Raw genomic sequence first — 17,470 nt, forward strand, 5'->3', positions numbered from 1 at the left:
GGGTGGAGGCTGAAGAAGACTGCAGATGTATACGGTGCCCATCTCTCGGAATCAGAGACTCAGAGCAGCTTACAATCTCCTTTATCTCCTTCCCCCACAACAGACACCCTGTGAGGTGGGTGGGGCTAGGAGGACTCTCACAGCAGCTGCCCTTTCAAGGACAACCTCTGCCAGAGCTATGGCTGACCCAAGGCCATTCCAGCAGCTGCAAGTGGAGGAGTGGGGAATCAAACCCGGTTCTCCCAGAGAAGAGTCCACACACTTCACCACTACACCAAACTGGCTCTCTGAGCAGGTAGCAAGGCTACCCAGGCTTAGCTCTGCTTGGTTTTGGCTCTTTGCGGCCCTCTGGCTATCTGCCCTGCAACTTAAATGGCCAGTCTGTTGCCCCTGATGTTTGCTGCTGTGGGGCTATGCCAGAGTTCCTTTCCTGCGCCCACCTCGCGTGTGGCTGCTGCCCTTCTTTAGGCCTCACTGAGCGAAACCTGTTTCCAATTTTAACTTGGCCAGGGCGCCCTTCAGCCGCTGCTCCGATGGCGCCCGGATTCTGGCCTCTCGCCGCCCCCCTTTTTGCAAGCCTTTTCCCGCCGTTTCCCCTCGCCTCAGTAGCCCCGGGCGGCACGCCTGTCCTTCGCCCCCCTCCTCCATAAAGTCAACCCAGAAGCCTCGGGCAGGCCAAAGAACCCAGCAGCGCCAACAAAGTGGGCCTCTCCTTGAAAGCAAAGCGGGCAGGGGGGCGGGAGGAGGAGGAGGAGGAGGCCAAGAGGAAATGGCTTCTGCCGAGGATTCCGGTGCCCGCCCTGCTGGCCCCTGCCGCCTCGCAGCTGTTGCCGCCGCCTCGGGGGAGTCCCAGCGGCCCGTGAAGGGGAGGGGCCGCGCGCGCAAAGGAGAGATGCTGCAGGCGTCGAAGTAAGAAAAAGCAGCCGCGCCCGGCGGAACGCTCCTCGGAAGCCCTTTGGAGCCCGACGCTGCCCGCCCAGCCACCATGGAGGACGCAGAAAATGATACGGGGTGAGTGGGGGGCGGCCGAGCTTGCAGCGCTTCGGGCGGTTGGCACGGCGGGAGGAAGGGAGAGGCGCGCAAATTGGAAACCAAGATTGCAGCGGTTGCTAGCGGGCCGCCGCTTCTTCGTCGCGTCGCCTTGCTGGGTTCAGGAAGCGTGGCGGCGCTGGAACGGGGGGGGGGGGGGGAGACCAGCCCCGGATTTCTCCCCTTCCCCAGCAAAGTTAGCCGCTGCTCTGAGCTGCAGGTTCTCGCGGGTCCCAGCGGCGCTTCACGGTTTAGGCAGAAACCACCGCTTGGTGAGCCTGCCTTGTGATGAGTCTCCTGATTTTGTTTTTGGAAAAGTATTGCACGGATATGGGTGGAGGCTGCCGAGGTGATCCGAGCCGGATGGACGCTTCGTCCATCTTTCGCTTGCAGGAAAAAAGTTTTCTTTAGGAACAGAGACCGGAGGTTCAATTCGAAGCGGAGTGACTCTGTTTTAAAATTGCGCTGTGCCATGCATATGCATTCGTTTTAATGAGTCCGGAGCGAAGTCGTGCTCGTGATCTCACTTCTTAACCTTCCCCCATCAGGGTGAACGTCTGCATGCAGCCTTCGCGTGTAGAAAGCGTCCCACCCCCCACCCTGCCAATCTTTTAGTTACAGCCGGGCATGTTAAAACGTAATTATACAACTAATTCTCCAGTGCCATTCTTTGCTCAGTCTCAAACAATCTTGTGGTTTCAATTCTTGTAGCAGCTTCCTTTCTGTATCTGACAAAGCACCCAGGAAACATCGTTTGTCCAACATGGCAAGCTCTGTTGTGAATTCTCTTTTGTGCAACTTGCTTCTACTTCCTTGTGGTTTCTAAGTACCACCGGAGAACAATCTGACTAAACTGATTTAACCTCTAGTAGTTCATGGAGGAGCGCTGACCTTGAAAATCAAAGGTTGAGGAGTCCCTTATGTAGCAGGAAAATAAGGAAGCCCCACACATTGCTTGGTTTGAAACCAGGTATTTTACTGTGACATCAAAGGAGAAGTTGTCGGCATAAGCCCAAAACGACTAAGTTAAAATCATCAGCCTTCTGACCATTTTTATTCACAACTCAAAACAAGCATACAAGCCCACCAGCCTTATCTATTCAAATGCCCCACCTCCTGCTTTCCTTCCAGTAATTTCTTGTAGGTTTCCACTACTCTGTTGCTCTGTGTTATCAGCAAGAAGCTCCTTCTCTGTGGGGCACCTGTCTGTTATCTATTTTACAACCTTGGATTCACACCCTTAGCCTGTCTGGTTTTAACAGTTACAGCTGCTTCAATTATTGCATCAGACATTCTCTTCTGAAGGCACAAAAACCATATTTTCATTTATTATTATTATATTCATTAATTATTCAGGGTCCCCCTTCACTTATGCACATTAAGCAGGACATTTAGCATTCTGTGCTTGTCCCCAAAACTAGCACTCTTAAGCCACTTCAAAGGACCAGCTGATAAATCCTCAATTTATTTCCTTTTCCTACACAACTGTGGTATTAGCGGAGGTATGTGAGATGCACTTCTTTTTGCACAACACTCATTATTTCCTGTTCAAATCTTGAAAAGTGCGACTAAAATGTATCGCTCACAAGTAGGGATGTCAGCTTCCAGGTGGGATCTGTGGATCCCCTAGAATTTCAGCTCATCTCCAGATGACAGAGGTCAGTTCCCCTGAAGAAAATGGTTGCTTCGGAGGTTGGCGACTGTGGCATTATGGCCCACTGAGGTCCCTAACATCCCCAGGCTCCATCCCCCAAATCTCAAGGAAGTTCCTCAACATGCATCTGGCAACATGATTCTCCATCCTCTGCTGGTGGCCAGAAGGGATGTGGCAACCCTATCCAGGAGCCCGAATTCAGAGTTAGCAAACACTGGAGCTCTTTAGCTTGGAGGAACGTTGACTGTGGGGTGACATGATAGAGGTTTACAAGTTTATTCATGGGATAGAGAAGGTAGAGAAAGAAGTACTTTTCTCCCAGTCTCACAATACGTGAGCTCGTGGACATTCAATGAAATTGCTGAGCAGTCGGGTTAGAAGAACTGATAAAAGGAAGTACTTCTTCACCCAAAGGGTGATGTGATTAACACGTGGAATTCACTGCCATAGGAGGTGGCAGTGGCTACAAGCATAGACAGCTTCAAGAGGAGATTGGATAAGCATATGGAGCAGATCAGTGGCTATTAGCCACAGCGTATTGTTGGAACTCTCTGTCTGGGGCAGTGATGCTCTGTATTCTTAGTGCTGGGGGCGCGCAGTGGGAGGCCTAGCCCCACTGGTGGACCTCCTTTTTTTTTGGCCACTGTGTGACACAGAGTGTTGGACTGGATGGACCATTGACCTGATCCAACATGGCTTCTCTTATGTTCTTACTGCATAATGAGTATTAACACAAATTCTGGTTTTACTTTTGGTTAAGGATGCATTTAAATCCGAAGGTTTAATACCCTTTTTTCTAGCCTCTGAATCTTACCTGGCATGGTCTGCAAAGATAACTGATAAAGTTAGAATGATTGGGGTTGAATCCAGCAGAGCTATTTGTCATGGGTCTGAATAAAGCAAAGGCCCTGATGTTACAAAGATTGAGAGATATTGAATTGCAACATGATGTAGCGATGCTTCCCATAAACTACAGAAGTTTGAAAACATGGTCGAACTATGCAACAGCCCCATATTTCTCGAATATTGTCTATGAGAGATATTGATGAGCCTTTTCGAGAGCATGCTTCAATGCATTTCCTTCTGCAGCATTAGCTGTCAAGATTTTCTCAGTTACCAGTTCAGAAGCAATATTGTCCCTGTCCTGAAAAAGTAATTGAGCCTGTCACACGCATCCTTCTGAGAGTCAGTTTGGTGTTGTGGTTGATCCTTATCTGGAAGAACTCGGTTTGATTCTCCACTCCTCCACTTGTAGCTGCTGGAATGGCCTTGGGTCAGCAATGGCTCTCGCAGAGCTTGTCCTTGAAAAGGGCAGCTTCTGGCAGCTCTCTCAGCCCCACCCACCTCACAGGGTGTTTGTTGTGGGGGAGGAAGATAAAGGAGATTGTGAGCTGCTTTGAGATTCAGAGTAAAAAGTGAGATATAAATCCAATATCATCATCATCTCTAACAGGAAGGAAGCTTTAATTAATTACGCCACTCTTAAGTTTGTACCACTGAAGTATTATATGAATTTTAGGTCTGAAGTACTCTGGAAATATCTCTTAGATGTGCAGAAACCTGTATCTTATGTGGTAGCAAAATTCTGTACTATTGTCATTAGAAAGGGAAAATGTTTGGAATTATTGAACAGATTTTTAATGTTCTCAGTTTTATGAATGTAAGATGGCCTTAAGACATGTTTTGATCTTATGTTGGTCTTTGACCGTAATAAATACTGACTGACTGACAAATTTTGGAATGTTTGTTTCATGGAGCCTGCAGCTCTAAAAATACTTTGACTGGGTGTAAAGTCCATTCATATAGAATTTTGGGCAGAACTCCTTAGGATTGCTCTCAAAAACACCCTTAATCAGCTGAGTTTTTTACATTTCACTTATTCAAATTCACTTAAAAATAAAAATGCACAGCTTCCCTTCCAAAACCGATGCAACCCACTATCACCAATACCCAGGGCTTCTTTTTTTGTAACAGGAACCCCTATGATATAGCCAATTCTCCAAGAGCTTACAGGGCTTATTCTTGGAGGATTGGCTACATTATGGGGGTGTGGCCTAATATGCAAAGGAGTTCTCGCTACAAAAAAAGCCCTGTCAATATCTTAGTCCAGTGGTGCTCCTGCTGCAGTATTTGCATTTTTTGCTGCCAGGTCACACGTGTCAGGCCCCTGTAGGGTTTTATAGGCAAGAGATGTCCAGAGGTGGTTTGCCATTGCCTTCCTTTGCATAGTGACCCTGTACTTCCTTGGTAGTCTCCCAGCCAAGTACTAACCATGGCGGACCATGCTTAGCTTCCAAGATTGGACTAGCCTGGGCTGCCCAGGCCAGGGCCATTTTTAATTACCATCAATCAAAAGAACCACATTTACTTCTATCCTTGGCATGAGACTGCACCTTAAGGAGCCTCACAGTTTTCCTTCTGCCAATAGCTGTTTTGCTGTAAAACAAAATGTAAAATGTAGACTTTAAAATCAATTGCTTTGGAAGCCCAAAGCTTTATGCAGGGTCCCCGATTCTCCATGTTTCCTGGTTAAGGGAAAATGCTGTTCTAACAAATTACAAAGACGTTCTGACTCCGGTGGTATGAAAAGAAAGAAATTTCCACTTACAAAAATACAAGCACATCTTATGTGACATATTCATGTAGGTACATTTAGTTTATTGTGAACAAATTAACTTCAAAAAGTTGACTTGCTACAGCTCCAAGCCTAGGTAAGAGAGAGAAGAAGAGAGGTCCCGTGTAAGATGAAACAGAAAGCAAGCAAGAGCCAGAGAGGGGCTCAACATCTAACCCATGAGAGGGTGGGGCCAATCCCCAAGTGTACCCGAGTGAGAGATTCTCTTAACCCTTTCACTCCAGGATCATCTTGCATGCAGAGTTGCAATAACCAACAGGAATCACTTGTCAGCCATAAGACCTTATCCACTTTCCTGAACCATAGGGTTGACACCACAATGGGGAAAGTTGCTCAAGAGAGCCACAAGAGGAAAATCAAAGAATCACATGTGGCTTCCAGTCCACTTAGCAAGTATCACTGGTTTAGTCAAGTAGATTTCTTGACAAACTTCTAAAAACTGAGTTTGATTAAACTGGCAGTCTAGTTTGGGGAAGGGGAACTATGCAGGGAGTCGTGTAGAGAGACATTTATGCTTATACACAGGGCTTTTTTTGTAGAAAAAGCCCAGCGGGAACTCATTTGCATATTAGGCCACACCCCCAGTGCCAAGCCAGCCTGTGCATTCCTGCTCAAAAAAGCCCTGCTTGTACAGCTATATGTTCAAGGGTTCTCCAGATATACCCCTGAACACATTGAATTTCGGAAGGGTGATTCCATGTGAGATCCTGGTATGGTGTAATGGTTACAGTATCAGGCTAGGACTGGGGAGACAAGGGTTCAGTCTCCTCTTTCGCCATGATGCTTATTAGGTGACCTTGAGCCAGGTGTTATCTTTCAGCCTATCCTACCTCACAGGGTTGCAATGAGGATAAAACAGGGGAGAAGTCTAAGAGCCTTAGAAGAACAATGGAATAAAAATTAATTTTAAAAAATCTGGCTCCTTTTCTCCCCTGTATATTTAAAGTAACATATGTAGAAGGCTACACAGACAGGGCTGGCCCTCGATTGTCTGGTACCCTTGGCAAGGCTAACTTCTGCCCCCCCCCCGATAATGTCACCGAGTCACATGGGGAGCACCCAGTTTGGTGCCCTCAGAAGGCTGGTGCCCTAGGCAATTGTCCAGTTTGCTAGTGGCAGGGTCGGCCCTGTACATAGATCACTTTGCAATTGTTCTTAAAGGGTAGAATGAATGTGCGGATGGATGGACATGTAGGATCTCATCAGTAAGTTCCATTCCTGATCCATGTTCATAGTAATGTCATTAACATGGAGTTCACTGCTACGGAAAGTGGCCACGTGCATGGACAGCTTCAAGAGGTGATTGGATAAACATATCCATATCAGTGGCTATTAGTCACAACGTATTGTTGGAACACTGTCTCTGGGACAGTGATTTGCTGTATTCTTAGTGCTTGGGGGTAACAGTGGGAGGGCTTCTGGAGTTCTGGCCCACCTGGTGGACCTCCTGATGGCTCCTGGGTTTTGGCCACTGTGTAATAAAGAATGTTGGATTGAATGGGCCATTCCGGCATGGTTCATCTTATGTTGTTAATGTATGTTCTAGACCACAGATATATGCATATATGGTTCCCGCTTGCAAAAGCCATTTAAAGGAAACCATCCCTTTCAGTAGCTTTTGCAAAATCTTCCCCCCTTCCATTCTGCTAGCCTTGGGGAGCTGCCCTAAGATCTTTCCTAAAACCTTGTAAACTGAGCCTGTTAAGTAAACAGGGAGGTTAGTGTGATGTCACAAACCATGAACCTCCATTTTCCAAGTTTGTTCCCATCCCTAGCCATGAATACACACAAATATGTGTGCAAACTTTATGTATCTTCCAGTAAACATACAATGGTCAGGGTGAGGCTTGCTGTTGTGATTCTCCTCCCCACGCTTTGACTATTTGTTTTGCCTGTATAGAATATCTGAAAATAGTGAAAGAGAGAGAGTCTGACAAGTCACTGCTTTCTGCTCAATGAAATTATGGAGCTGATGACTTCTGGAAGAGGGTTTGTTTGTATAGTGATGAAATCTTTTGACTGAATTAACACGTCGGATTGAATGAGGGTGGATATTCATTTAGGCTCAGCAAATGCATCTTCCCAAGCCATTGTGTTAATTTTCATTCCAAGTATCTTCTTGGGTTTATCCAAGAGATTTAACCAGCTGGCTGATCAAACACTGTCCAGGTAGTTTAAAAATATTTATTAATTGATTTGCTTTATAAAGAGGCTTATGACATTTCTCCCCTTCTCTGTTTTACCCTCATGATAATCCTGTGAAGTAGGGTAGGTTGAAAATGCGTGACTGGCCAAAGGTTACTCAGCAAGCTTTTGTGGCACAGTGGTGGGATTTGAACCTGAGTCTTCAAGATCTTAATATGATACAGTAACCGCTACATCATGCTGGCTTCATTAAAAAAATAACCCCCTCTCCCAGAATATACTGTAGTAATCAGCAGGGTTGATATTTATGGTAATTAGAAAACTGGAGTTAGCAATGACTATGGAACAATAGAATTAACTATTAAAAAGTGTAATGCATTATCATAGGCGTTAACCATGTTAGATAACGTTTCTTTAAATATGAACAATTCACTAAGCAAGTTTTCCCCCACTTGGCTTTTATCCTAGCATTCCAGGGTCAGCAGTATCTGATTTGTCTCTTACCGGTTGCAGCTATCTAAATATTTTCTTTTGACACACCTTTCTGTGTTTTTAGTTGCTTCTGCATGGAGATTTTCCTCCACTCTTTTTCTCATACTGAAGCAAGAGCATCCATACAACGTTGTCCTCTCCAATTGTTCTCCAAGGTTTGCCCTGGTGTTTTCCAAACCTAGTTTGCTCTGATCTTTCTTAAACAACTGAATGTAAGTTTGCCCTCCATGTGGATGGAAAAGTGTGGATCTCCAAACCTTCCCACCCATGTTTAGTGCCACTTTCTCTGTTTCCCCTTGTACCCACTGTTACCACTAGTGAATTTTGGGCTGGCTTCTAAAATCAATTGGTAATGAGTGTATCCATTTAAAAACAACAACAAGAAAAATCCAAATTGTGGTGGGGCGGGGGAAATAGCATGTGCAAGAAGTTACCCCAGAGGATATTATCATTATTTTATTATTAAAAAGAATTTATTAGCCACATTTCTACTATGCGAAGCTCATGGTGGTTTATAGTATAGAAAAAAATACATAGAATAAAAATGCATGCAGATCAAAATTTAAAAGCACAGTTTAGGACTACTAGTAAATTAATCAAATGTGATCCTAAATAAAACCAACTCCAACCGCATCCTAAAGCCTGAAAGTGGAGAGGCGGTTCCATAATTGTGTGGATGCTGTATTTCTGATGTGAATGCCTCTTCATTCAACCGACAATGAACACACAACAGGGAATCATCCCTGTGCAGAAGCAAACTTAGTCCCATTACGATTTTTTTTTTAAAAAAATTTGACTTCACTTTAGCTCCTTTTCTTTGTAAAAGTCTAGACATTTACTTTTTAAATTGATTAATATTGGGTTTTAAGTACCTCTGCATAGGCATTCTTAGTTCTGTATAACTTTATTAACTCTGATGTATATAATATTCTGCACCAACTCTTGAAATACTGGATTATCAAGGCCATAGTCCAAGGCAACCACACACAGAGACCGGGGTGAAGCAAGCACATAGCTGAAAGTGTCTCTTGTGGCCTTGTTTTAATTAAAAATTGGCAGCTGTAAAAACATTGAAAGCACCTCTGGCTGCAGGGCTGGACTGACGATTGAATTAACTGGGAAAATTCCTGGTGTGTTGTTTCCTTGGAGCACCACTGGTGGGCAGGAGCAAAGGAAGCCAAACCACAGCGTCTCTCTGTGGCACCATTGCTGGAGCTCTTGGCTCTTATCCTTCTGTAAGAACATTGAGTGATAGCTCCCCAGTTGCCTCTTCCTTCACCACCATTGGTTGGTGGAAGTGCTGGAGGAAGCAGTGAGTGAGCTGATGTCCGTGCTTGGTGCTGTTGACCAGGTCCAAGCAGAGTGTTGCCCTTATGGTGTTGTCTCTGAGCACCACAAGGGGCCACTCTGCTTGGCTTTCTTGTTGGTTGTTTTAATAGCTTGGTTTGTTCTTGGTTCCCATCTGGCCAACCAGCTTTGTGCTTTCTTCATCTTTGCCTGTTACTTGCTGTCAAGAGCTGTAACTGAACAATGTGACCCTAGCCAGAGTTACATCCTTCTAAGCCCACCTATACTCTCCCGGACAACCCAAGAAGCATTAGGGCAGTAAAGAACCACTCCCTGTTAGGGACTCTTCAAGGGATTGTGGGCTTGCTGGATAAGCATGAAGTCAGCAGAGAGGCCTCCCCACCCCCCACTGCTCCTATTCAGCTGGTGAGAAGGATATGGAAGGTGTTATAACTTCTGATTCCCTGGAAGATGGGTAGGGATTTCCCCATTAGCAATAGCAGGGTTCTCTTTCCCAGGGAGTTTTCCAGGTGGAGTCACTTGCTGTGATGAGTTGGGGCCAGCTCTAGACCCAGGGGTTTTTTGTAGCAGGAACTCCTTTGCATATTGGGACACATATGCCTGATGTAGCCAATCCTGCAAGAGCTTACAGTAGACCCTGTAATAAGAGCCCTGTAAGCTCTTGGAGGATTGGCAACATAAGAGGAGTGTGGCCCAGTATGCAAAGGAGTTCCTGCTACAAAAACAGCCATCAGGGATGGCCAAACTGGCTCTTTGACACACATTGTGTGGCTCTTGAAGCCCTCATCATCCTGTTGGCCAGCTTGGAGAAGGCATTTGTCTCTTTAAATCCCTTCTCCAAGCCAAGCTAGTTGGCAGCTTGGAGAGTACATTTAAAGTTGCTTTCTTTCCACCTCTACCTCCTTCCTCCCTCCCTCCCCTAACATTTATGTCTTGTGGCTATCAAACATCTGATGTTTATTCTGTGTGGCTCTTACTTTAGGCAAGTTTGGCCACCTCTGGCCTATACCATTACATGGTAGAGCTTCTGAATGGAAGCTCAGATTGCCATGGAGGAGGAATGTGGCTGGAAGGTCTTTGACCGCTTAGAGGCACCATCCAAGAGGAAAGTCCAAAAGGATAAATGGGAGTGATTGAAACTCTCCCTCAAACTTGCCCTGCCTGTACTGGGGCTGACTCTCCTGGGGAAGTGGAACTCTGGAGGGCACTCCAGTGCCAGGGTGGTCCCCTGACTCAACGTTTCCTCACAGCCCATTAATCTCAAATGGATTCACAGGGGAAAATTCGTGAGGGATTTGAACGCTTCAATGTTCGGGGAAGTATTTTGGGAAGTCATCAAAACAGCCAGTTCGCTAGACCCTAGAGGCACACGAATTCCCCACAAAGATTCATCCAATACATTTATGATCGTCTCCATAGAGACTTTGTGAGTTCAAACAGCAAACCAGGAACAATGCCGTTTGTTTTGGATCAGTTTTAATACATTTTGCAGCTCTGGATTCCAGGGAGCTCAGAGTGGATTCTGAATTGGCAGCTTGTCATGGGAACCAAAACACGCTGATTTGCAGTTGCTTATTGTTCATTCAGGAAGCCCAAATGTTGAGTGAGAGTCAAAAATCTTACTATGGATGTAGGACCTGAAAATAAAGGAAGTTTCACCAGCAGGAAGAAGCAAGCAACAATTCACAGCTCCAGGCATGATCTTATCTTCGCTGTGGATTTTTTCTGGCTTGTACTCTGTTGTGTTGGCATGAGTTTAGAGGCGTCGCCCACAGTTAGCAAATACTGCTTGTGTGAATCCCTACTTTGCCATTTTCATCCAGGAGATGAAAGTGCAAGTCACTTGAATATCTGCCAGTTCACTCATTAAAGCATCCAAGAGAGGGCAAGTGCAGAGAATGACATTTCAGCAGATTAGCTTTTTTTAGTTGCCTCTTTTTGAAATGTCCATGAGCCCTGTTCTCCTTTGCATCCTTCAACATTTGGCTCTGCTATCAGTGTATGGCACTGACTAGAAGATGCTGTTAGGGGCATCTGTTTGGGATGCAGTTAGGAGCATCTGCTTGGGATGTAGAAGGTCCCAGCTTCAATTCCTGGCATTTCCAGTGAAAAAAGATCAGTGGTCATAGGTGATGTGAAAGACCTGGGCTTCAGACTTTGGAGAGCTGCTGCCATTTCGACTTTGATGGGCCAATGGTCTGGTTCAGTATAAGGCAGCTTCATATCTTCATAGACCACTGAAAACAATGAACAATCCATTTGTCTATTATCATACATGTGAGCAAAACTAATCATATACAAACAACAGAAAATATCCTTGAAAATGTTGTATATGCCTGCAACTGTACACAGGGCCTACCATGCTCTAATGCTACACATGAAAATCTTTGTGCCATGCCTTTTGGTTGGGCAAAACGTTGTCTTAAAAAAATCATTTCACTTATTCCCCCAAAGCAAAAAAATTGCATAGTTACCCCCCACCCTGGCCATTCTCCTAGATTGTCAATTTGTCCATGAAAAATTTAGTTTCAAAGAAGCCTTTGGAAATAAACTGTTTCTGCACACCCTGAAATTTTCTGTCATTTTGTTATCCCTGGTCTTCGCATCTCTAAGTGCATTGCCGGGAACAAATCCTTAATTCTGCAGTCGATGAGGCATCGCTAAGGGTCCTGTCATAACCCTGACAACATTCTCACTGATGTGCCAGAACACAGCTGACTCACCCACTTACAGGAGCTTGGGTACTGTCTCTTTTAAGAGAACTGACGTTCCTCTCCAGTCTTGGACCTATTCCAGGTGCTTTGAGCTGTCACCAGGCCTTTGCTGAGAAAGCTTGGTGCCTGGTAGTCTGTAAACCACCCCCCTCACTGCAAATCCTCCATTGCTGGTTTAATGTTTCTTTTTCCACAAAGGCTATTTGCCTTTCTTTTTCCTGCCAGAGCATTTTCCCCCAGTGCTATTTGCCATTCTGCTAGTGTTGCCAGGTCAAAGCTAGTAGGGAGTCCCTTGCTGGTAATGTAATATGGCATTGGCAACACACTGACATCATTTCCAGCATGACTAGAAGTGACATCAGAGTGTCAGGATGGCAGTGATGGCTCCTCTCCATTTCCCCCCATTTTTTTCCTGCTGGGCAACTGAGCCTGAGCCTGCTTCAGCGGGGTGGGGGGTATAAATTTAATAAACCTTAAACCTGAGCAACAGTGAGAATGGCCCACAGGGAAGGTCTCCCAATTCCAGTAGGAGCACGGCAATCCTAGAATTTGTTCTTGAGGGTGTCTTTTTTTGTGCTTAGACCAGAGATCCCCAACCTTTTTGATTCTGTGGGCAGTTTTGGAATTTTGATAAGTGTGGTGGGCGCACAACACTTTGTCACAACACTTTGTGACCAACACTGAAGTCCTCAAGAGGGCGGAGGTTACAAGCATCGAGGCACTGCTTTTGAAGACGCAGCTGCGCTGGGCACGGCATATTTCTAGGATGGAAAACCGCCGCCTTCCCAAGATTGCTCTGTATGGCGAACTTTCCACCGGCCATCGAAATAGAGGGGCACCAAAGAAGAGGTACAAGGACTCCTTGAAGAAATCCCTTGGCACCTGTCGCATCAACCATCACCAGTGGTCTGACCTAGCCTCAGATCACAAAGCATGGAGACACACCATCCACCAGGCTGTCTCTTCCTTTGAGAACGCATGCATAGCTGGTCTTGAGGACAAAAGGAGATTGAGGAAGAATCGCACTGCTACAGCACCAACCCCAAATCAGACTTTTCCCTGCAGCCACTGTGGCCGGATCTGCCTGTCCCGCATTGATCTTGTCAGCCACCAGCGAGCCTGCAGCAGACGTGGACTACTGCACCCTTCTTAAATCTTCGTTCGCGAAGTCAAGCCAAGAGAGAGAGAGGTGGGCGCAGCTGTAAAATGGATGAAACTAGAGGCAGAGCTAGCCACAAAACGTTTGCTGCAGCTTAATCTCAGTTATACAGTGAAGATCCTCATGCTGTGATGGCAACATTTTAAAAATCTGCACAGCCAGTCAAATCTTCAGTAGACAACTGGAAGCCTTGATGGGCAAAAGTTCTCTCTGGGTCTAGTTTTATTTTTTTTTAATGAAATGCTTTGCAGATACATTAAAGCAGAAAAGCTAACAAGAACATAGGAATGAACAGTCAACAAAATCAATTGGCATAAATTTTACAATAGGAGCTAAACGAGGAAAAGGAGAATGGAAAACAGAAAAAAAGATTACCAGATTGTGTCAAGTTGAAACAGATCTTTTTTTTTTTTTTAAAGGAGTCAATCTAATTGTCAAACAGGTTTCTTTACATAACCCATTCTTCTTTACTGGAGCCAGTATCTTTTCCAGTGCATTGCATAAATGATTCTAGCTGCTGTTTGTTATTATATTAAAAATCATATTTCACAATTTTTTGGGGGGAACGCATATAATTTAGCCTCTGTGGAAAAGAAAACTCTAAGCCTAATCCAATTTTCATATATTCAACCACTGATCACCAGTATTTTTTTTTTGCCTGTGTACAAGATCTTAACCATATGTGTAAATAGTCTATGTTCGGAATCTGTGAAAACCAACATTTTTATATATTTTTGCCCTTTATGAGGTGTCAAGTGCCATTGGTAAAGTATTCTCGGTAAGTTTTCTCTAAATAAAAAAGAGAAACGGGGACAGACCATAAAAAAAACTTTTTAACATTTAGATTTATGGTATAGACCAGGGGTGGCCAAACTTGCCTAAAGTAAGAGCCATATAGAATAAACATCAGATGTTTGAGAGCTGCAAGACATGAACGTCAGATGTTTGAGGGAGGAAGGAAAATAGATGGGGAGGAAGGTAAAGGTGAAAAGAAAGCAACTAAATGCTTTCTCCCAGTTGACCAACGGGGTGGAGTGTTGGGGGTTTCAAGAGCCACACAATAAGTATGAAAGAGCCACATTTGGCTCCTGAGCCACAGTTTGGCCACCCCTAGTATAGATGAAGAAGCATGCGTGTGTCTGGGGAAGACAGAGTTAAACTCCCCCAACAAGTGTAGGGTGCCAGAAGAGCACCCTATTTTCCGGGCAGAAATATTAAACAAAGAACCATACCACAGAGGTTGTGGATCCCGATGCATATGGAGCAAGATTTGAGATCAGCTTTGCAGTACCTGGGACAGTTCTCAAGGTGCCATAGTCCCAGACTGTCCCGGATTTTTAATCCCCTTCTGTACCTCAGAAAGGAAACCCCCTTGCTTGCACACAAGGTACAGTCTCTTCTTGACTCCAAAGTTTTAGGGTTGGCTGCCTTGACTTGGCCATATTCAGAGCCTCCAGCTTTTCCTGCTACCTCAGAAAGCTTCTAAGCAGCAAGCCTCACAGTGGATAAGAAAGGGTGCCCCGTGACTTTTAAAAAAGCCCTCTGACTTTTAAAATCCTGGCTACTGCCCTGGTGTGCTCTGGTCTAATAAGATACCCAAACGGGGCTTGGAGTTGAAACCAAGCATTTATTGCAATAAAGCGAACCAAGCAGCAAGCAAATGGTTCTTTTGGTGGCACACAATCTTTTGTATATTCTTTCTTACTGTGGGTGTAACCTAGTGACTGCACTTCCACTTTTTGACTGTTTTACTACAAAAAACCCACAAAACCAGCACATTTTAGCAAAACAAAGTTATGGTGAAGCTGAATATAGACGTGACCTTTTTAGGCATAAATGAATGACGGGTTTTCATTCTTGGGATGCTTGCATACTGTTTCGGCATGGGCAGGGGAGAGGTTCAGGTGCTGGGGTCATGACTGGGTCAGTTTCTTGGGTGAGATTCTCAAAAGTCCCCTCTTTGCATTCTCCAGATCCTTTGGGGACCTGGAGATTGTGCCATGTTTCACATCCTGATAACTTTGCTTACTTGGGTGTTTTCAAGAGGGTAATTTTTGCGCATTATTGTTTTTGCAAAGCTATATAGTATTGCCTGGCAATGGGTTTGCTTTTACAGGTGGTGCCTTTTGCTGTATGTGCCTGGAGGCTTTGGAAAAGGCCACATGCTATCATTAGCAAAAGCCTTAAAATCAGAATGCTGTTATTGGCGTGTTCTACTGTGTTTGTGAGAGTCCGGTCTTGGTCAAATTATCAGAAGGGGATTTGTTCTGCGGTCTCAGTCTAGGGATGGGAGTCCAATTTCTTTGCAAGGAATGTGGTGGGTTGGAAATTTCCATCTTTGAAAGATGTTGCACCAGTTTCCTGATAACATATCATTCCCAAGAAGTTGTTGTTAATTCCACCCAAGGAATAAGTTACGGGGCCTGTAGCCCACCCAAGACTATTAGTAGATTCAGGGGGTGCCATTGGAATTAGGAAAACTAAATGATGATTAAAAGGACTCTCCATGGTCAGATTGTTTCAGAGGGGTAGGTAGCTGTGTTGGCCTGCAGTAGAACAGCTAGATTAGAGTCCAGTAACATCTTAGAGACCAATGGGATTTTTGGAGCAAAAGCTTCTGAAATGCCCCCGTAAATTGGAATGGAGATCTGAGTCCTGATAACCTGGTCAGAAGCTGGGAGGTGTGTTGCAGAGGTGGAATTCAAGATGCAGAGGTACAATGCACATTGTAATCAACTTGATTAGAGCAGAGGACAAATGCTTAGGGGCCGAAAATCAGCATCTGTGGCGAGAGGAGAATCCTGTGTCCCTGGCGTGCGAGTGGCCTCAGGGGCCTTCTCTATGCCTTTCCACCGATGCAGTTGATCCAGAGGGCGATTCAGAAAATGATAGAGCAGAGGTGGTGCTAGTGGCATCGTTCTGGTCAAGATGTCCCTGGTTCCAAGACCTGAAAAGACTATTGGTGACAGAGCCGTGGCGTCTCCCTCAGAGGGAGGATTTCCTGATGCAAGGGTCAGTCAGACATCCCTGACCAGACAGTCTAAACCTCACAGCCTGGAGGTTGCGCGGAAGCAGCTGATAGAATTAGGATACAGTGAGAGGATGATTAGGACCATGCTGGCTTCCAGAAAAGGATCCAGAAATAGAGTATGCAACACAACCTGGCAGGTCTTCCAGGCATGGTGTATGGGCCATAGCCTGGACTCCCTAAAGGTGAAGGTACACGCAGTACTGTGTCCCTGTTATTCAAAACAATGGTTCTCCCCCCCGCCCCAGGCTCAAAAGCTCATATCCTGAAAATATGATTGCTCTCCATGGTGTCACTGGACTCAAATCTAGGTGCTCTACATCCAGAAACAACTTCTCCTCTCAGTGTAAGAATGCAATATGAACATATGAAGCTGCCTTGTACTGAATCAGACCCTCAGTCCATCAAAGTCAGTATTGTCTACTCAGACTGGCAGCGGCTCTCCAGGGTCTCAAGCTGAGGTTTTTCACTCCTATTTGCCTGGACCCTTTTTGGGGATTGAACCTGGGACCTTCTGCTTACCAAGCAGATGCTCTACCACTGAGCCACTGTCCCTCCCCAATCTCAGGGGTAAGGCCCCTGTGCCCTGACTGTTGGCTCTCCCCTGCTTGGCCACTGTGTAAACCAGGATGCAGGACTAGATGGATCTCTGGTCTGATTCAGCAGTACACCCCTTATTGTAAAAACAGAGCAGAGGAGAGGCTTAAACCTCCTTTCACTAGTGCTACTGCTGTAATAATTCTCAGTTGCTTTACACCGTGGGCCTCTTGCATCTTCAGCAATCAAAAATCTGGAAATACTGCTCCAGGTGTTTTCAGTAGACTTGGTACATGAGAAGAGGCTTTTGGTAATGCTTTTTTTGGGGGGTGGGGGGTGGGACTGAAATCTGTATATACTTCTAACTCTGTTATTTGTGTTTTGTAAGCTGGGAGGACATCGATGGCAACACATCATGCAAAAGTTTAGTAGACATGGAGCACTACCTGCATTACTCGCTTGTTCCATCCGTAAGTAGATCAAAAACCCTTGATGGTTGTTGACTTCTTTGACTTTTCTGATTGGTGGCATGTTTCCAGCCTTGGTCTTTTCTGATTAGTGGTGTGTTTTCAGCAGGGGTGGAATTCTAGCAGGAGCTCCTTTGCATATTAGGCCACACCTCCCTGATGTGGCCAATTCTCCAAGAGCTTACAAAAAAAAGCCTTGTAAGCTCAAGGAGGATTGGCTACATCAGGGTTGTGTGGCCTAATATGCGAAGGAGCTCCTGCTAGAATTCCACCCCTGGTTTCCAGCCTTTTGCAGATTTTGT

General features: G+C 45.3%; 1 protein-coding gene across 1 annotated transcript in view; it reads left to right on the forward strand.

Moving 5' to 3' along the window:
- Positions 1-790: 790 nt before the first annotated feature.
- LOC132570418 (stimulated by retinoic acid gene 6 protein-like) overlaps positions 791-17,470 on the forward strand; it is a 57,643-nt gene continuing 40,963 nt past the window's right edge. Inside the window, exons 1-2 of the mRNA XM_060237007.1 lie at positions 791-1,011; positions 17,090-17,171. Coding sequence (XP_060092990.1) covers positions 986-1,011; positions 17,090-17,171 — 108 coding nt within the window. The 5' untranslated portion in view covers positions 791-985. The remainder of the gene's footprint in view (positions 1,012-17,089; positions 17,172-17,470) is intronic.

This window comes from Heteronotia binoei, chromosome 4, assembly GCF_032191835.1.
Source record: "Heteronotia binoei isolate CCM8104 ecotype False Entrance Well chromosome 4, APGP_CSIRO_Hbin_v1, whole genome shotgun sequence".
NCBI lineage: Eukaryota > Metazoa > Chordata > Lepidosauria > Squamata > Gekkonidae > Heteronotia > Heteronotia binoei.